This window comes from Xenopus tropicalis, chromosome 3, assembly GCF_000004195.4.
Source record: "Xenopus tropicalis strain Nigerian chromosome 3, UCB_Xtro_10.0, whole genome shotgun sequence".
Taxonomy (NCBI): Eukaryota; Metazoa; Chordata; class Amphibia; order Anura; family Pipidae; genus Xenopus; species Xenopus tropicalis.
In genome coordinates, this window is record NC_030679.2 from 4,961,417 (window position 1) to 4,983,867 (window position 22,451).

The window sequence follows — 22,451 nt, forward strand, 5'->3', positions numbered from 1 at the left end:
ATCTGTGGGTTCTGGAAAGGCCCGGACTGGCAATGTGTGGGTCCTGGAAAGGCCCGAACTGGCAATCTGTGGGTTCTGGAAAGGCCCGGACTGGCAATGTGTGGGTCCTGGAAAGGCCCGGACTGGCAATCTGTGGGTTCTGGAAAGGCCCGGACTGGCAATCTGTGGGTTCTGGCAAATACCGGGGGGGCTGTAAGGTGCTATAGTCAATATTTATTGGGCTGGGGGGGCTGTTTGTGCAATTAAAATGCCAGAGCCTATTCTGCAGCCCAGTCCAGACCTGGACCAGTCCCTCTCTCCAGATTTCACTCCCCAAAACTTCATCACATCCCAACACCATGTGATTTCCTTGTACGGGGGGGGGGATAAGGGGGGGTACAGGGGGATACAGGGGGATACAGGGGGAGATACAGGGGGATACAGGGGGGATACAGGGAGGATAACAGGGGGATACAGGGGGATACAGGCGGGATTAAAGGGGGATACAGGGGGAATACATGGGAGATACAGGGAACAGGGGGATACAGCGAGATACAGGGCGGATACAGGGAGATACAGGAGGGATACAGGGGAGTTACAGGGGGATACAGCGGGGGAATACAGGGAGATACAGGGGGATAAAGGGGATACAGGGGGGGATACAGGGAGAATACAGGGGAAAGGGATACCAGGGGGGATACAGGGATCAGGGAGATACAGGGGATAACAGGGCATACAGGGGGATACAAGGGGGATACAGGGGGATAAAGGGGAGATACAGGGGATACAGGGAGATACAGGGGGATAAAGGGAGATACAGGGGGATAAAGGGAGATACAGGGGATACAGGGAGATACAGGGGGGATACAGGGGGATGACAGGGGGGATACAGGGGGATAAAAGGGGGGGATACAGGGAGATACAGGGGGATAAAGGGGCATACAGGGGGGGATACAGGGAAAGTACAGGGGGATAAAGGGAGATACAGGGGATACAGGGAGAATACAGGGGGATATCAGGGGGATACAGGGAGATACAGGGGGGATACAGGGAGATACAGGGGGGTACAGGGAAATACAGGGGGGATACAGGGAGATACAGGGGGATACAGGGAGATACAGGGAGATACAGGGAGATACAGGGGGATACAGGGAGATACAGGGGGATACAGGGAGATACAGTGGGATACAGTGGGATACAGTGGGATACAGGGGGATACAGGGGGATACAGGGAGATACAGGGGATACAGGGAGATACAGGGGGATACAGGGGGATACAGGGAGATACAGGGAGATACAGTGGGATACAGGGAGATACAGGGGGATACAGGAAATACAGGGGGATACAGGGAGATACAGGGAGATACGTAGATAGGGATACAGGGGGATACAGGAGATACAGGGAGATACCGTAGGGGATACAGGGGGGATACAGGGAGATACAGGGAGATACAGGCGGGATACGGGAGATACAGGGAGAGGCAAGGATACAGGGGGATACAGGGTGATACAGGAATACAGGGAGATTACAGGAGATACAGGGGATACAGGGGAGACAGGTTTGATACAAGGGGGATACAGGGAGATACGAGGGGGATACAGGGAGATACAGGGGGATAACAGGGGGATACAGGGGATACAGGGGATCAGGGGAATACAGGAGATAAACAGGGATACAGCGAGATACAGGAGATTACAGGGGGATACAGGGGGATACAGGATGATACAGGGGGATACAGGGGGTACAGGGGGATACAGGAGGATACAGGGAGATACAGGTCCATGTGCTTGTGTAACTGTATAAACCTGCTCCCATAAATGTTGGGGGTATAAATTCTTATAAAGGGAAGAAGAACAGAATATTCACTCGGACTAAATAAGATTAATTAGTGTGTGAGTCCCTGTTATAGTGATCAGATCAGTGAGTAATTGCCTTCTCATCCAGCGGCATCTGCGCCCACATTGCCACATCCCACGCTCCCTGCTCTCCCTCCCTATAACCCTTCCTAACGAGCAATTATACGGCAATATTCCTCTTTATTAACCAACAGTATGAGAGCTCCCACTGTGTTACATTAGGTACCCCTGTTTCTATATATCTGTAACCTTGTTATGGGCTAAGGGGGCCCAGCCTGAAGGCCAGTTAGGGGGGGATTTGGGGTGAGTGCTTATTTGTGCCCTGGGTACCCCTGGAACTATAGCGGGGTGACTGTTACCCCAATGTTTCTATATATCTGTAACCTTGTTATGGGCTAAGGGGCCCAGCCTGAAGGCCAGTTAGGGGGGGATTTGGGGTGAGTGCTTATTTGTGCCCTGGGTACCCCTGGAACTATAGCGGGGTGACTGTTACCCCAATGTTTCTATATATCTGTAACCTTGTTATGGGCTAAGGGGCCCAGCCTGAAGGCCAGTTAGGGGGGGATTTGGGGTGAGTGCTTATTTGTGCCCTGGCGTACCCCTGGAACTTATAGCGGGTGACTGTTACCCCAATGTTTCTATATATCTGCTAACCTTGTTATGGGCTAAGGGGGCCCAGCCTGAAGGCCAGTTAGGGGGGGATTTGGGGTGAGTGCTTATTTGTGCCCTGGGTACCCCTGGAACTATAGCGGGGTGACTGTTACCCCAATGTTTCTATATCTCTGTAACCTTGTTATGGGCTAAGGGGGCCCAGCCTGAAGGCCAGTTAGGGGGGGATTTGGGGTGAGTGCTTATTTGTGCCCTGGGTACCCCTGGAACTATAGCGGGGTGACTGTTACCCCAATGTTTCTATATATCTGTAACCTTGTTATGAATAAAATGAATTCTAATTGGCCGATAATCTCAGGCCTAAGGAGCTGTGGATTTGGGGACAAGTAGTCACTTTCCTTGATGTTCTCATGACTACAAATAGTTAATCCTATTACAGTTCAGTAAAGCTTCAAATCCTCTTCCCTGGTCCTATTTCTGCCGCAGTGACAGGCATCAAAACAAGAGATAAAACAGGGTTTTCAGCTCCCACTCCTGCCCAGGGTTCCATTGTGCCACTCCTGGTTGTTACATCCCCAGGTTGGTACACAAGGCAGTTAGCCAATGGCCACCTCCGTGGCATGAAGCTCCAGCAGCCAATCACTTATGTTACTGCCAGCCCAGCAGCCAATCATTAATTAGTGAGATGGGCCCTATATGACTGAAAGGGACACGCGTCACTAACTGTTAGAGCTTTATATAAATATATATATATATCCGTGGGACACACAGTAAATATACAGCAGCACATACTGTAGCGCAGTCGGCCAGCTCTGTGCAGGGACTTAAATGCTGCTCAGTGACCCAGATAGTCATATATATATATAGAACCTCATGGTGCGTGTGTGTGTATATATATATATTAACATTCTTCTAGATGTTCTACCCTTCCCTGATTCCAGCCACTCACTGTGTAACCCTCCGGCCCCTGTCTCCCCCAGGGTGTTAGCCTCCAGCCCCTGTCTCCCCCAGGGTGTTACCCTCCAGCCCCTGTCTCCCCAAGGGTGTTACCCTCCAGCCCCTGTCTCCCCCAGGGTGTTACCCACCGGCCCCTGTCTCCCCCAGGGTGTTACCCGCCGGCCCCTGTCTCCCCCAGGGTGTTACCCTCCAGCCCCTGTCTCCCCCAGTGTGTTACCCTCCAGCCTCTGTCTCCCCCAGTGTGTTACCCTCCAGCCCCTGTCTCCCCCAGGGTGTTACCCTCCAGCCCCTGTCTCCCCCAGGGTGTTACCCTCCAGCCCCTGTCTCCCCCAGTGTGTTACCCTCCAGCCCCTGTCTCCCCCAGTGTGTTACCCTCCAGCCTCTGTCTCCCCCAGGGTGTTACCCTCCAGCCCCTGTCTCCCCCAGGGTGTTACCCTCCAGCCCCTGTCTCCCCCAGGGTGTTACCCTCCAGCCCCTGTCTCCCCCAATGTTTTACCCGGTGTTTATTTACTCCTTATTTGTGACACATCCTTTCATTATACATTCATACTGGGCCACCCAATCACATGGCAGTATAGTTCCCAAACTAATCAGTGGGTCTGACTAAGCAGAACCCAAGCTCACACAGCCATGTGGATCATACAAACCATCTGTCAGGAACGGGAACAGAACCAATGACTGGGGAGACTGGCCCTACATTAGCCTCACACTCCTGGGCTCTAATCTCTATATGCCATTTAATATGGGGGGGGGGGGTATGGCACCGGCCATTATACTGTATATCCTGCTGCAGGGCACGGTCCAATCTCCCAATACAGCCCATTCACCTATATATCAACCCAAAGTATCAGGCAATGATGGAACAGATAGTATCACCCCCACAGATAGTATCACCCCCACAGATAGTATCACCCCCACAGATAGTATCACCCCCACAGATAGTATCACCCCCACAGATAGTATCACCCCCACAGATAGTATCACCCCTACAGATAGTATCACCCCTACAGATAGTATCACCCCCACAGATAGTATCACCCCTACAGATAGTATCACCCCTACAGATAGTATCACCCCTACAGATAGTATCACCCCTACCAAGATAGTATCACCCACAGATAGTATTCACCCCCACAGATAGTATCAACCCCTAACAAGAATAGTATCACCCCCACAGATAGTAATCAGCTCCCCAACAGATAGTATCACCCCTACAGATAGTATCACCCCTACAGCATTAGTATTCACCGCCTACAGGATGTATCACCCTACAGATAGTATCACCCATACAATAGTATCACCCCCACAGAATAGTATCACCATAAATAGTATCACCGCCTACAGATAGTATACCCCCACAGATAGTCATCACCCCCTACAGAATAGATCACCCCACAGATAGTATCACCCCTACAGATTTAGTTTATTCCAACCCCCCCTACAGAGTAGTATCACCCCTACAGATAGTATCACCCCTACCAGATAGTTAAAGTCACCCATACAGATATATCACCCCCACAATAGTATCACCCCTACAGATAGTATCACCCCTACAGATAGTATCACCCCCACAGATAGTATCACCCTACAGATAGTATCACCCCCCACAGATAGGTTTATCACCCCTACAGATAGTATCACCCCTACAGATAGTATCACCCCCACAGATAGTATCACCCCTACAGATAGTATCACCCCTACAGATAGTATCACCCCCACAGATAGTATCACCCCTACAGATAGTATCACCCCTACAGATAGTATCACCCATACAGATAGTATCACCCCCACAGATAGTATCACCCCTACAGATAGTATCACCCATACAGATAGGTAATCACCCCTACAGATTAGTATCACCCATACAGATAGTATCACCCCACAGATAGTATCACCCATACAGATAGTATCACCCCTAACAGATAGTATCCACCCATACAGATAGTATCACCCCCACAGATAGTCATCACCCAGTACAGATGTCATCACCCCTACAGATGAGTACACCCATACAGATAGTATCACCCCCACAGATAGTATCACCCATACAGATAGTATCACCCCTACAGATAGTATCACCCCCACAGATAGTATCACCCCTACAGATAGTATCACCCCCACAGATAGTATCACCCCTACAGATAGTATCACCCCCACAGATAGTATCACCCCCACAGACAATATGACCTTTTGCTGGGTTCATGTTCCCGCCTAAATCGAGTGTCAGGTTCCAGGCCTGCGCGAGGGAGTGGGCGATACCGCTGAGCGTGGCACTAAGAGGGATTTACCGTAAGCAGAACATTGTGTGTAGGAAATCTTACAATATAGACTCAAGGTCAGATTATGGGAAAGGCAAGGTCACATAAGGAAACCATAGATACGTGGCCCACCGGGCTCTCTTCTCTTTTCTTCTTTTTCTCCATCTATGTCCTTCTTCATTTATCACCGCTCTATTCTTTCAGAGCCTTAATGGGGTTTCTGATGGTGACCATGCCCAGGAGAACATCATGCCCAGAAGAACATCATGCCCAGGAGAACATCATGCCCAGGAGAACACTATGCCCGGGAGAACATCATGCCCAGGAGAACACCATGCCCAGGAGAACATCATGCCCAGGAGAACATCATGCCCAGGAGAACATCATGCCCAGGAGAACACCATGCCCAGGAGAACATCATGCCCAGGAGAACATCATGCCCAGGAGAACATCATTCCCAGGAGAACACCATGCCCAGGAGAACATCATGCCCAGGAGAACACCATGCTCAGAAGAACATTATGCCCAGAAGAACACAAGGCCCGGAAGAACACAAGGCCCGGAAGAACACCAGGCCCGGAAGAACACAAGGCCCAGAAGAACACCATGCCAAGGAGAACATCATGCCCAGAAGAACATTATGCCCAGAAGAACACCAGGCCCGGAAGAACACCAGGCCCGGAAGAACACAAGGCCCGGAAGAACACCAGGCCCGGAAGACCACATGGCCCGGAAGAACACCAGGCCCGGAAGAACACAAGGCCCGGAAGAACACAAGGCCCGGAAGAACACCAGGCCCGGAAGAACACCAGGCCCGGAAGAACACCAGGCCCGGAAGAACACCAGGCCCAGAAGAACACCAGGCCCGGAAGAACACCAGGCCCAGAAGAACACCAGGCCCGGAAGAACACCATGCCAAGGAGAACATCATACCCAGAAGAACATTATGCCCAGAAGAACACCAGGCCCGGAAGAAAACCATGCCAAGGAGAACACCATGCCCAGGAGAACACAATGCCCAGGAGAACACCATGCCCAGGAGAACACCAAGCTGTGACTGGAGAGGAGAAGACCCCATTGTGATGACACGCTACACAGAAAATGGACAGAAGACACCACAATCTGATTGGTCAGATGGAAATACTATCTGTTACTAATCTGTCGCACCTCCAGTATTGGCCACAGGCCAGAGATGGACAATGGCACCTTGGTGTTCCCAAGTATCTAGTGAGCGTCACTCAATCCATCATCCATCAAGTCCCCCCATTCAATCCCAGTGCGCGTTTCCCAATGTGAGCAGTCAGACTGAGCCAACTGAGTTCTAAATGGGGCAGACATGGCCCAAACAACTGTCCGCCATATTGGGTTAGAATGCAAGGCCATGGCTTCACATTGCAGTTAGTAAGGAACGGCCTTCAGGGTCTTCTGGGAAATTGTGACAATAATGCCCACTGTGCCATAGTATTCCAGCATCCCAACAATACCCCTGGGGCACAGCCAGCCTTCTGCAACCTTCCTAATAATGTGGCCACCAGGGGGCACTGTTGCATTGGAAGAAGGTGTCTCCCCAAGTGGGGGGGTGTTTCATCCACAAAATGCAGGATTCATAATATTGGTTACAAAATCCGCTGAAAGCATTGATTTCTGCCCCATAATGCACCCTGGGCCCTGCTGCGTTACGTGGAACTGATCCGGCGGAGACGCATTACTCACTGCTCTTAATGTAACAATAATAATCAATAAATGAATTTTTCCAATGAAAAACAGAAAATTCCCCAGATGAATGTCCGGATAGAGCCGCAGTCAATGTACTTAACCCCCGGGCTGCAGGCTGAGTTATACAGGGAACTCTGAGTATCACTCATGTATTATAAGGGATAATGTACCCCCTACTGTAAATGATAAGGATATTAGCAGTCACTGAGGGGTTCTGTGCCCCCCATATAAAGGCACAAGGCTGCAGGCTGAGTTATACAGGGAACTCTGAGTATCACTCATGTATTATAGGGGATAATGTACCCCCTACTGTAAATGATAAGGATATTAGCAGTCACTGAGGGGTTCTGTGCCCCCCATATAAAGGCACAAGGCTGCAGGCTGAGTTATACAGGGAACTCTGAGTATCACTCATGTATTATAAGGGATAATGTACCCCCTACTGTAAATGATAAGGATATTAGCAGTCACTGAGGGGTTCTGTGCCCCCCATATAAAGGCACAAGGCTGCAGGCTGAGTTATACAGGGAACTCTGAGTATCACTCATGTATTATAAGGGATAATGTACCCCCTACTGTAAATGATAAGGATATTAGCAGTCACTGAGGGGTTCTGTGCCCCCCATATAAAGGCACAAGGCTGCAGGCTGAGTTATACAGGGAACTCTGAGTATCACTCATGTATTATAAGGGATAATGTACCCCCTACTGTAAATGATTAAGGATATTAGCAGTCACTGAGGGGTTCTGTGCCCCCCATATAAAGGCACAAGGCTTGCAGGCTGAGTTATACAGGGAACTCTGAGTATCACTCATGTATTATAAGGGAGAATGTACCCCCTACTGTAAATGATAAGGATATTAGCAGTCACTGAGGGTTCTGTGCCCATATAAAGGCACAAGGCTGCAGGCTGAGTTATACAGGGAACTCTGAGTATCACTCATGTATTATAAGGGAGAATGTACCCCCTACTGTAAATGATAAGGATATTAGCAGTCACTGAGGGGTTCTGTGACCCCCATATAAAGGCACAAGGCTGCAGGCTGAGTTATACAGGGAACTCTGAGTATCACTCATGTATTATAAGGGATAATGTACCCCCTACTGTAAATGATAAGGATATTAGCAGTCACTGAGGGGTTCTGTGCCCATATAAAGGCACAAGGCTGCAGGCTGAGTTATACAGGGAATCTGAGTATCACTCATGTATTATAAGGGATAATGTACCCCCTACTGTAAATGATAAGGATATTAGCAGTCACTGAGGGGTTCTGTGCCCCCCATATAAAGGCACAAGGCTGCAGGCTGAGTTATACAGGGAACTCTGAGTATCACTCATGTATTATAAGGGATAATGTACCCCCTACTGTAAATGATAAGGATATTAGCAGTCACTGAGGGGTTCTGTGCCCCCCATATAAAGGCACAAGGCTGCAGGCTGAGTTATACAGGGAACTCTGAGTATCACTCATGTATTATAAGGGATAATGTACCCCCTACTGTAAATGATAAGGGTAACGGCTATGGTGTATTTTATAGATATATATATATATATATATTTTCCCCTACACACTCCCCAGCCTGTATATAAATGTTTAGGGCTCACATACTCATTTTACTTTTCATTAAAATGTCCCACTCATGTTCCCGTAACCAGCCTGCCTTCCTGCCGTATCCACCATTTCTAATGCCATTTAGAGCTGCAAAAGGCCTGTGATTTTGCCCATTACACCTGCCTGTGTTCATGTTAATTGACACTAATTACCAGACAAATAATATTATGTGCCAAATCCCAAGCCATTGCCAGGAACACCGAGTCCAACTGGCCGTTCAGTTCCGCTCATAGAGAGTCTGGTTTATGTTACACAAACTCATGTACCCCTGGAACTATAGCGGGGTGACTGTTACCCCAATGTTTCAATATATCTGTAACCTTGTTATGGGCTAAGGGGGCCCAACCTGAAGGCCAGTTAGGGGGGGATTTGGGGTGAGTGCTTATTTGTGCCCTGGGTACCCCTGGAACTATAGCAGGGTGACTGTTACCCCAATGTTTCTATATATCTGTAACCTTGTTATGGGCTAAGGGGGCCCAGCCTGAAGGCCAGTTGGGGGGGATTTGGGGTGAGTGCTTATTTGTGCCCTGGGTACCCCTGGAACTATAGCGGGGTGACTGTTACCCCAATGTTTCTATATATCTGTAACCTTGTTATGGGCTAAGGGGGCCCAGCCTGAAGGCCAGTTAGGGGGGATTTGGGGTGAGTGCTTATTTGTGCCCTGGGTACCCCTGGAACTATAGCGGGGTGACTGTTACCCCAATGTTTCTATATATCTGTAACCTTGTTATGGGCTAAGGGGGCCCAGCCTGAAGGCCAGTTAGGGGGGGATTTGGGGTGAGTGCTTATTTGTGCCCTGGGTACCCCTGGAACTATAGCGGGGTGACTGTTACCCCAATGTTTCTATATATCTGTAACCTTGTTATGGGCTAAGGGGGCCCAGCCTGAAGGCCAGTTAGTTCAGTAATGTCTGTACCTTTCCTGTTAATTGGAATTACAAAGCAATTAATGACGTGTATCCTGCCATTGAGCCTCTCAAAGTGTCAGTTTTAGCAGCCGCACCCCCAGCAGACAGAGCAGGGGTATCTCAGGGGCCCCAGTATTGCTGATAACACAAATACAAAGTCGCATTTCAAAGGCCGCAGGTTCCCTGAGTTCCTATGTGAATTGTATCTCTGCTTGGGATCTTTTTGTTCTTTAAGTGTAGGAGCAATAAACCGTCTGCCATGAATATACAGACATCAAGGTACATGGGAATAGGGAGACGCAGGCAATCAAGTGCCAGATAAATAAAACAGTGGGATCTGATAGTCCCATGCAGAAGAGCTTGCACTCTAAAGGTTTTTTTTTTACTGGAAGCAAATGCCAAGCACTGATCTCTCCCCTCCTAAGTAAACTGGGTTCAGTTATTTGTAAAGCTGATTTCTATTGCCGTATGTATCTGGCTGTTTATATTCTCTGCACTGCTGGTTCTGACTCCTGATACAACTCCCCAATACCCATTCATTCCTCATTCTCACTGGGTTTATAGTTATGTGTAACTGTCACTGTGTCTGTCCCTTTCCCTTCCCTGCATTGCTGGTTCTGACTCCTGATACAACTCCCCAATACCCATTCATTCCTCATTCTCACTGGGTTTATAGTTATGGGTAACTGTCACTGTGTCTGTCCCTTTCCCTTCCCTGCACTGCTGGTTCTGACTCCTGATACAACTCCCCAATACCCATTCATTCCTCATTCTCACTGGGTTTATAGTTATGTGTAACTGTCACTGTGTCTGTCCCTTTCCCTTCCCTGCACTGCTGGTTCTGACTCCTGATACAACTCCCCAATACCCATTCATCCCTCATTCTCACTGGGTTTATAGTTATGTGTAACTGTCACTGTCCCTTTCCCTTCCCTGCACTGCTGGTTCTGACTCCTGACACACAGAAGCCAGCAGAGAACATACAGTGCTCAGCCAGTACATGGCATGGCGAGTACATTTGGGCACTTTGCGCATTATGACAATGTATCGCTGCCATTTCCAGCTCTGATTTCTGAGCTATTTTAGAGTTGTGGTCAGAAATGCTTTATGGTATCAGTCTCCAACTCAGAGTCAAAGTACTCAGCACATGAAATATGTATGAATATTCTCTGTGATAATAACAATAATAATGCTCCTGCGTACAGCAAACCCCCCCCCCCCCCCCCCATACCCACAGGGGGGAATACTCATAATTCTACTCATACATTTGGGCCGAAAAAATGCAGAACGCATAAGGATGAAAAGCATTGGGTTACTGACAGTTACATGGAGGGGCAAGCGACAGTAGGGCAAGATGGAGACAGTAGGGCAAGATGGAGACAGTAGAGCAAGATGGAGACAGTAGGACAAGATGGGGACAGTAGGGCAAGATGGAGACAGTAGGGCAAGATGGAGACAGTAGGACAAGATGGAGACAGTAGGGCAAGATGGAGACAGTAGGGCAAGATGGAGACAGTAGGGCAAGATGGAGACAGTAGGGCAGATGGAGACAGCTAGGACAAGATGGAGACAGTAGGGTAGATGGAGACAGTAGGGCAAGATGGAGGACAGCTAGGAACAAGATGGAGACAGATTAGGACAAGATCGGAGGACAGTAGGGCAAGATGGAGACAGTAGGGCAAGATGGAGACAGCTAGGCAAGATTGGAGACAGATAGGACAAGATGGAGACAGGTTAGGGCAAGATGGAGAACAGTATGGCAAGATGGAGACAGTAGGCAAGATGGAGACAGTAGGACAAGATGGGAGACAGTAGGACAAGATGGAGACAGTAGGGCAGATGGAGACAGGTAGGCAAGATGGAGACAGTAGGGCAAGAATGGAGGACAGTAGGCAAGATGGAGACAGTAGGGCAAGATGGAGACAGTAGAACAAAGGATGGAGACAGTGAGGACAGATGGAGACAGTTTTTAGGGCAGATGGAGACAGTAGGGCAAGATGGAGACAGTAGGGCAAGCGATGGAGACAGTAGGACAAGATGGAGGACAGTTAGGACAAGATGGAGACAGTAGGGCAAGAATGGAGACAGGTAGGGCAAGATGGAGACAGCTAGGGCCAAGATGGAGACGAGTAGTGCAAGATGGAGACAGGATAGGACAAAGATGGAGGACAGCTAGGGCAAGATGGAAGACAGTTAGGGCAAGATGGAGACAGGCAGGCAAGATGGAGACAGTAGCGGCAAGATGGGGACAGCCTAGGGCAAGATGGGGACAGTAGGGCAAGATTGGGGACAGGTAGGGCAAGAGATTGGAGACAGCTAGGGCAAGATGGAGACAGTAGGGCAAGATGGGAGACAGTAGGGCAAGCATTGGAGACCAGTAGGGCAAGATGGAGGACAGTAGGGCAAGATGGGCGACAGTAGGGCAAGATGGCGCAGTAGGGGCAAGATGGAGACAGCTAGGGCAAGATGGAGACAGTTTAGTTAGGACAAGATGGAGACAGTAGGGCAAGATTGGAGACGTAGGGCAAGATGGGGACAGTAGCGGGCAAGATGGGGACAGTAGGGAAAAAGATGGAGACAGTAGGGCAAGATGGAGACAGTTAGGGCAAGATGGAGACAGTAGGGCAAGATGGGGACAGTAGGGCAAGATGGGGACAGTAGGGCAAGATGGAGACAGTAGGGCAAGATGGAGACAGTAGGGCAAGATGGAGACAGTAGGGCAAGATGGAGACAGTAGGGCAAGATGGGGACAGGTAGGGCAAGATGGGGACAGTAGGGCAAGATGGAGACAGTAGGACAAGATGGAGGACAGTAGGGCAAGATGGAGACAGTAGGGCAAGATGGGGACAGTAGGGCAAGATGGAGACAGTAGGGGCAAGATGGAGACAGTAGGCAAGATGGAGACAGTAGGGCAAGATGGAGACAGTAGGGCAAGATGGGGACAGTAGGGCAAGATGGGGACAGTAGGACAAGATGGAGACAGTAGGGCAAGATGGAGACAGTAGGGCAAGATGGAGGCAGTAGGGCAAGATGGGGACAGTAGGCAAGATGAGGACAGTAGGGCAAGATGGAGACAGTAGGGCAAGATGGAGATAGTAGGGCAAGATGGAGACAGTAGGGCAAGATGGGGACAGTAGGGCAGGATGGGGACAGTAGGGCAAGATGGAGACAGTAGGGCAAGATGGGGACAGTAGGACAAGATGGGGACAGTAGGGCAAGATGGAGACAGTAGGACAAGATGGGGACAGTAGGACAAGATGGGGACAGTAGGGCAAGATGGAGACAGTAGGGCAAGATGGAGACAGTAGGGCAAGATGGGGACAGTAGGACAAGATGGGGACAGTAGGGCAAGATGGAGACAGTAGGGCAAGATGGAGACAGTAGGCCACGACAGAAAAGAAGGGCAAGACCCTATAACTGACTGCCAAATGATCTATCAGGAAGGCCTCCCAATAACCAATAAACCAGGAAGTGATTTACTCTCCGCATAAGTGAAATTCCATCCCTCGTTTCCCTGGGTAGGAAGGAGCCAATCAGAGACAGAGCCAGAGCCTGAATAATTAATAACGAGTATCAGATTGCCGTACTTTGCACCACCGGTTATCGTCTTGTTTGTCTCCGAACGTGGAAAAGGGGAATGAATTATTCAGCGGTGCCGAGGCTTCAGCCAATCACAGCTCTAGGAGAAAGGGAGGCTGCAGAGTGTGCCATAACAAATAGCCCTTCCCATACATCACAGGGGTAAATCCCTTGGTCAGCGGCCAAGTCACATGATTTAGGATCTATGGACATTAATTAGTATGGTTCAAGTAATGGTGCTGCTCCCTCAGGCAACTTGGGCCATTGGTAGTTGCAAACATAACTAGAACATTAATAGACCAATCATAAGCCCAGCTCTGATCTAGAACTAGAAAACTCAGATGTGGCCCTACAATAGATTTTATGGCCCCATGAGTTCCAATGACCTGTTTGGATTTAATCTCAATATGATTATGTAGCATGTAGTATAGTGAATAAATGGCCCTCTATATGGGAACAGTTGGACAGCACAACCATAGCCAATCAGAACATTAGAACATTTACTGAGCAAGACCAACTTGTAGCCAATCAAAGCACTAGAACATTCACAGATGAAGACCAACCTGTTGCCCTCTAGTCTGGAACACTAGAGGGCTAAACCAACCTAAATCCAGTTGAGGTGCTAGAACAATCTTAGGGCTAAACCAACCTGAACCCAGTTGAGGTGCTAGAACAATCCCAGGGCTAAACCAATCTGAACCCAGTTGAGGTGCTTGAACAATCCAAAGGCTAAACCAACCTGAACCCAGTTGAGGTGCTAGAACAATCCAGGGCTAAACCAATCTGAACCCAGTTGAGGTGCTAGAACAATCCAAAGGCTAAAACCAACCTGAACCCAGTTGAGGTTTTAGAACAATCCAAGGGCTAAACCACCTGAACCCCAGTTGAGGTGCTAGAACAATCCAGGGCTAAACCAACCTGAATCCAGTTGAGGAGCTAGAACAACCCCAGGGCTAAACCAACCTGAACCCAGTTGAGGTGCTAGAACAATCCAAAGGCTAAACCAACCTGAACCCAGTTGAGGTGCTAGAACAATCCCAGGGCTAAACCAATCTGAACCCAGTTGAGGTGCTAGAACAATCCAAAGGCTAAACCAACCTGAACCCAGTTGAGGTGCTAGAACAATCCCAGGGCTAAACCAATCTGAACCCAGTTGAGGTGCTAGAACAATCCAAAGGCTAAACCAACCTGAACCCAGTTGAGGTTTTAGAACAATCCAAGGGCTAAACCAACCTGAACCCAGTTGAGGTGCTAGAACAATCCCAGGGCTAAACCAACCTGAATCCAGTTGAGGAGCTAGAACAATCCCAGGGCTAAACCAACCTGAACCCAGTTGAGGTGCTAGAACAATCCAAAGGCTAAACCAACCTGAACCCAGTTGAGGTTTTAGAACAATCCAAGGGCTAAACCAACCTGAACCCAGTTGAGGTGCTAGAACAATGCCAGGGCTAAACCAACCTGAACCCAGTTGAGGTGCTAGAACAATCCCAGGGCTAAACCAACCTGAACCCAGTTGAGGTGCTAGAACAATCCCAGGGCTAAACCAATCTGAACCCAGTTGAGGTATTAGAACAATCCCAGGGCTAAACCAACCTGAACCCAGTTGAGGTGCTAGAACAATCCAGGGCTTAAACCAATCTGAACCCAGTGAGGTGCTAGAACAATCCCAGGCTAAACCATCTGAAACCCCGTTGAGGTATTAGAACAATCCCAGGGCTAAACCAACCTGAACCCAGTTGAGGTGCTAGAACAATCCAAAGGCTAAACCAACCTGAACCCAGTTGAGCTTCTAGAACAATCCAAGGGCTAAACCAACCTGAACCCAGTTGAGGTGCTAGAACAACCCCAGGGCTAAACCAACCTGAACCCAGTTGAGGTGCTAGAACAATCCCAGGGCTAAACCAATCTGAACCCAGTTGAGGTGCTAGAACAATCCAAAGGCTAAACCAACCTGAACCCAGTTGAGGTGCTAGAACAATCCCAGGGCTAAACCAATCTGAACCCAGTTGAGGTGCTAGAACAATCCCAGGGCTAAACCAATCTGAACCCAGTTGAGGTGCTAGAACAATCCAAAGGCTAAACCAACCTGAACCCAGTTGAGGTGCTAGAACAATCCAAAGGCTAAACCAACCTGAACCCAGTTGAGGTGCTAGAACAATCCCAGGGCTAAACCAACCTGAACCTAGTTGAGGTGCTAGAACAATCCCAGGGCTAAACCAATCTGAACCCAGTTGAGGTGCTAGAACAATCCCAGAGCTAAACCAACCTGAACCCAGTTGAGGTGCTAGAACAATCCCAGGGCTAAACCAACCTGAACCCAGTTGAAGTGCTAGAACAATCCAAAGGCTAAACCAACCTGAACCCAGTTGAGGTGCTAGAACAATCCAAAAGCTAAACCAACCTGAACCCAGTTGAGCTTCTAGAACAATCCCAGGGCTAAACCAACCTGAACCCAGTTGAGGTGCTAGAACAACCCCAGGGCTAAACCAACCTGAACCCAGTTGAGGTGCTAGAACAATCCCAGGGCTAAACCAATCTGAATCCAGTTGAGGTGCTAGAACAATCCAAAGGCTAAACCAACCTGAACCCAGTTGAGGTGCTAGAACAATCCCAGGGCTAAACCAATCTGAACCCAGTTGAGGTGCTAGAACAATCCAAAGGCTAAACCAACCTGAACCCAGTTGAGGTGCTAGAACAATCCAAAGGCTAAACCAATCTGAACCCAGTTGAGGTGCTAGAACAATCCAAAGGCTAAACCAATCTGAACCCAGTTGAGGTGCTAGAACAATCCAAAGGCTAAACCAACCTGTCACTTTCCAACTGTCTCCCTAGCTGGTGACTTACCGGCTGGGTCAGTCAAATACCCTAGGGGAATGGGTTACTAAGAGAGGGGTAGTTAATCCTTCTGGCCCCTGTGTAACAATTTAAGTCCACGTTCAACCCATATCATGGGGCTGCTGCACAAGCACAGAGTGTACGGCAGCCCCATTTGTTGATTATGTCATTGTAGAGTCTTTACCTGAAGACAGACCTGCCTGCGGATGGAACACCCCCCCAGTTTGTGCCCCCAATATATATACAGGCCTAAAGCAGGGTGGAATAAGAGGAATGGTAAAGGCAGTAATGGGTTAATACTTGGCTATAGAGACTGGCCAATGAGCCAGATGGTGGGAAGGTCTGAGTTGCCCCTGGGAGAGAAGTGTTGCCCCCAGCAGCCCCCATAGCAATTCTCTCCTGAGGATGATGATGGCGGCTGGGCTGTCGGGGTCCCTGATTTCCAGTATTCCTCCCTCCCTTTGCTGACGCCCCATAAGCAGAATGATCCCCCTCCCAGGCGCAACAAGCCCCGCCCCCATACCGTAAATACGAAAATAATCACAGAAATTGTATCCGGATCCGCGGCTCATTTGTATTTGGCAGCAGGAAGCTTTGGGCGCCCAGAAACTATTATTTCCCGGAATGATGGGATCAGCCGAACCCGGAAAAGCTCTCAGCCTGTAACATGGCAGCCGGACGGATTCCCTACTTGCCCTAATGGATTGCACCCCGGCCCGTCATATTACATCATAGGCAAATGGCTAAAGGGCAAGTCATACGCATTATAAGGAGTATTTATTAATACGGGTGGGAGCTGCCATGCTGATTACAGTATATCTGGCCACCCCTAGTGTTTACACATAACCAGCTGCTTTATACGCGCTGGTGTACAGCAGCCCTGCATTCCGGCACAGAGCAAAGCTGATTATCCCACACACAATACTAGTGACCCTGATCCCCCGGCACTGAGGTCAGGGCATTAGTTCAGTTAATGTTTGGGCCAAATCCATTTAGGTCCCAGCTTACGTGACACTATTTTCCCTCTGGGAAACTGACCCCCCCCCCCCTACAAAGCTGAAATGGAACGTGCCGCACAGAGCTGAATCCCTATGGTCAAGATGGGGGAATAAAGGAAATGATTCCATCGCTTCTATACAGGGATATAACTGGTTAATTAGTAATTATCCCATAAGCACTATATAGAGCAACTTCCCCTTTAATTTCTGCAGATTTTGGCACCTTAAGAGTTAACTTTTAATATGATGTAGAGTAATATTTGCAATTGGTCTTTATTTTTTATTATTTGTAGTTTTTTAGTTATTTCGTTTTCAGTTCAGCAGCTCTCTCAAGTTTGGAGTTTGGTTGCTAGGGTCCAAGTTACCTTAGCAACCAGGGAGTGGTTTGGATGAGAGACTGGAATATGAATAGGGGAGGGGCTGAATAGAAAGATAAGGAATAAAAAGTAGCAATAACAATAAAACTGGAGCCTCACTGAGCAATAGGCTTTTGGTTGCTAGAGTCCAAGTTACCTTAGCAACCAGGCAGTGGTTTAGATAAGAGACAGGTATATGAATAGGGGAGGGGCTGAATAGAAAGATAAGGAATAAAAAGTAGCAATAACAATAAAACTGGAGCCTCACTAAGCAATAGGTTTTTGGTTGCTAGAGTCCATGTTACCTTAGCAACCAGGCAGTGGTTTGGATGAGAGACAGGTATATGAATAGGGGAGGGGCTGAATAGAAAGATAAGGAATAAAAAGTAACAATAACAATAAAACTGGAGCCTCACTGAGCAATAGGCTTTTGGTTGCTAGAGTCCACGTTACCTTAGCAACCAGGCAGTGGTTTGGAGGAGAGACTGGAATATGTATAGGGGAGGGGCTGAATAGAAAGATAAGGAATAAAAAGTAACAATAACAATAAAACTGGAGCCTCACTGAGCAATAGTTGTTTGGTTGCCGGGGTCAGTGACCCCCATTTGTGTCGGTAGAAGATAGCAAATAATAATAATAAATGAAAACTATAACAAATAAATAATAAAGACCAATTGAAAAGTTGCTTAGAATTGTCCATTCTATAACATATAACAATATATAACAATATAACTATATAACTAATTACTAACATACTAAAAGTTAGTTAGTGAAAGGTGAACCTACCCCTTTAAGAGGTCACGGACATTTGGGGGGGGGATAGGACCTTGCCCCCCCTACATTAGTACCCTATGGAGCTCCCGCCCCAAACACCAACTGTAACATTCTGCACAGAGAGGGGCACAATGTATCCCCGTTTTATAAACCGCCCATAGCAATCCTGCATCTTGCCTTTAAAGGGGAACTAAACCCCAAATCCCTTATGTAACCAGGGGCAACACTCCTATTGTTTGAAGACAGGGTCCCCCACAGATGAAATGCCCTAGAACAATGATGCACCCCACTATAACAGTGCCTTGGGTCCTGCCGGGGGGGGACAGACCCCCATAAAGCCCACGAGAATGCTGTGGGCAGAGGAAAGAGAGAGAAGAGATTGGGGGGGGGCCGAGCGAGCGAGAGCTGACAATGCAAGTACAGAGCGGGGCCACATTCCTTGCTCCTACTGAATCCCTACGCCTCTGTGTCATGTGACTGGCGGGATAATGCCCCAGACATGCTGTCACTGCACAGGAAGTAACCCCTGCAGCTGACCTTTTCACTGGCTCCGCACTACAACTCCCATGATCCCCTCTGCACACAGTCACAGCACATCAGGATCCCTGAGTGAATATATCTATCTATCCTGGTACTATCTACCTATCCTATTAATATCTATATATCTATCTATCCTAGTACTATCTACCTATCTATCTATCTATCATCTATCCTGGTACTATCTATCTATCTATCTATCTATCTATCTATCTACCTATCCTATTAATATCTATATATCTATCTATCCCAGTACTATCTACCTACCTATCTATCTATCTATCCTGGTACTAGCTATCTATCTATCTACCTATCCTATTAATATCTATATATCTATCTATCTATCTATCATCTATCTATCTATCATCTATCTATCTATCTATCTACCTATCCTATTAATATCTATCTATCTATCTATCTATCTATCCTAGTACTATCTATCTAGCTACATATCCTATTAATATCTATATATCTATCTATCCTAGTACTATCTATCTATCTATCTATCTATCTATCTACCTATCCTATTAATATCTATCTATCTATCTATCTATCTATCCTAGTACTATCTATCTAGCTACCTATCCTATTAATATCTATATATCTATCTATCCTAGCACTATCTATCTATCTATCTACCTATCTTATTAATTTCTATCTATCCTAGTACTATCTATCTATCTATCTATCTACCTATCTTATTAATATCTATCTATCTATCTATCTATCTATCCTAGTACTATCTATCTATCTATCCTAGTACTATCTATCTATCTACCTATCCTATTAATATCTATATATCTATCTATCTATCCTAGTACTATCTATCTAGCTACCTATCCTATTAATATCTATATATCTATCTATCCTAGTACTATCTATCTATCTATCTATCTATCTATCTATCTACCTATCTACCTATCTTATTAATTTCTATCTATCCTAGTACTATCTATCTATCTATCTATCTACCTATCTTATTAATATCTATCTATCTATCTATCTATCCTAGTACTATCTATCTATCTATCTATCTATCCTAGTCCTATCTATCTATCTATCTATCTATCCTAGTACTATCTATCTATCTACCTATCCTATTAATATCTATCTATCCATCTCTATCCTAGTACTATCTATCTATTATCTGTTTGTCTGTCTATCTATCTATCTATTGTAAATGTGGCTATCTCTCTCTATCTTCCTATGTGTCTGTTTATATACCATCCACCCAAACCCCCTAGTACTACCTACCTATCCTATTAATATCTGCAATTGTAGTGTTACTAATAGAGAGATACTGGGACGCAAAGCTTGCAATCTAGTTACCCACTAAGGAGGGGCCAGGGGGTTAGAAAGTCACTTCATTGTCTCTGCCCCTACTGGCACCAGGGAAAGCTAAATTAGATTGTAAGCTCCGTGACCCGCTGGTACAAACACTGTGTATAATTTATAGTGGGACATTAGAATAAAGGTCACGGGGGGGGGGGGGGCTGAGCTTTGATTCCTGAAATGACAAATCAACAGCCGCCTCCCCCTCGTACAATAAACAACATCCGATCAATGATTTGTCAGACTGTTAGTGTTATCTATCTATCTATCTATCGTAGAACTATCTATCTATCCTAGAACTATCTATCTATCGTAGAACTATCTATCTATCCTAGAACTATCTATCTATCGTAGAACTATCTATCCTAGTACTATCTACCTATCATAGTACTATCTATCTATCCTAATTGTATCTATCTATCTATCCTAATACTATCTACCTATCTATCTATCTATCTATCTATCTATCTATCTAAGTACTATTTATCTGTCTATCTATCTATCTATCTTTCCTAGTACTATCTATCTATCTATCTATCTGTTTGTTTGTCTATCTATCTCTATCTTCCTATCTGTCTGTTTATATACCATCAACCAAAACCTTGAGATTGCAAGCTCCTGTGAGCAAGACCCTGTGTCCTTTCATTGTTTGGAACTCTCTGTCTGACCCCACTGTCCGGCTCTGATTTGTTCCGTCATTCAGCATAAAGTATCCGTGTCCCTATCCCTTGTCCCAGTTTATAAGCAAAATATATTAATGTTTGGTGTTTGTATGGGCAGTGGGGGGGATAGAGGGTCTCTGGGGGCAGGAGCCATGGGTGGGAGGATTAATTGCCCCCGCACACCGCTATGGCAGATAGAAGTTGGGGCTGTGATTCACTTGTGTCCCAATGGGCAGCGCTGAGAGTGGCCCAGGGCCCCGGCTGTGCCAATGTGCTGCACCCACAGGTTAAGTTCATGGCAATGAGGCACCGGAGCAGCATCTATTTCAGCAGCAACAAAAGGCCCAGATGATGCTCCTTCCTCCTCCTCCTCCTCCCGCCTCAGCACCACCCTCACTGTCTCTTGCAAAGTCAGAAGTGCTCCTCAGCCTTCCTGCCCCCCTGTATCACTCCCGTGCCCCCCGACACATCACCCGGCCCCCCGTTTCTCACACCCCCAGAGTCTCCCCCTAAACCCCAATCCCCCCAGGTCTCCCCTGTCCCACTGTTGCCTACAGCTCAATGTCATCACAGCCCTTCCCTTACTTTTGTCTGAGTCTTAACAGCCCCCCCAGAAATCTCCCCATACCCTCCCTACATATATGTTCATTTGTAAGGGACCCCCCCATAGACCCACACCTTTGGGCCCTACCTTCAGCCTCCTCCTCCCATACCTGCCCCATACCTGCGCCCCCCAATCCTTCCATCCCACTAAGTTCTTTTCCACCCCCAGATATTTATTTCACTTTCTTAGTGTCCCAACCCCCCCCCCAATTGCCTAGTAAAGACACTGATCTCTTACCCCTAAAAAACCCAACTATCAAATATGCCCCCATCTTCCCAGCCCATCACCTCTATGGAAACTGAACACATTCCCTAGTCCAAGAACAGACTCCCCCATCCTCAAGATGAACCCATAAACACCCCACCCAGTACATAATTCCCCCATCACACCAGACCCCCCCCCCCCGTCCCAGGCCCCAGACACTGACCTCTTTGAGCTGGTCCAGCTCCTGTCGCAGGGAATCGCAGTCCGACTCCAGATCATCGTACTGCTGCTTCAGGGAGAGCTTCTCCTCCAGCACCACCAGCCCGTACTCGGCCGCCTGGATCTTCTCCTGGGTGGTTTCGGCCAATTCCTTGGTCAGTCGTTCGATCTCCGCCTTGTAATCCTCCACAGTCTGCAGCAGCTCCTCCGCAGCCATAGCCCCTTGTGCTGGGACAGAATGGCCGGACAGATGGGTGGGGAGGGGGATGAGCACAGACTGGGGAGGGGGGGGCATAGACTCACATCTGCAGCATCACGCCGAGCCCCCCAGCCTCCCGGGTCCCCCCAGGATTCTCCCCGCTCTTCCCTCACTCACCGGCGGCACCAACGGCAGCGCGTCCCGCATCCCTCCCTCAGCAGCACTGCAGTGCCAGCATCCACCTGCTCCCCCCAC

General features: G+C 47.9%; 1 protein-coding gene across 5 annotated transcripts in view; it reads right to left on the reverse strand.

Annotated features, from left to right (window-relative positions):
- The window catches only part of bicd1 (BICD cargo adaptor 1), a 70,280-nt gene that overhangs the window by 47,589 nt on the left and 240 nt on the right, over positions 1 to 22,451 (reverse strand). For all 5 annotated transcript variants that reach the window (XM_031898509.1, XM_031898508.1, XM_031898510.1 and 2 more), the window contains exon 1: positions 22,002 to 22,451. This exon is cut by the window's right edge. In XM_031898509.1, coding sequence (XP_031754369.1) covers positions 22,002 to 22,292 — 291 coding nt within the window. In that variant the 5' untranslated portion in view covers positions 22,293 to 22,451. The remainder of the gene's footprint in view (positions 1 to 22,001) is intronic.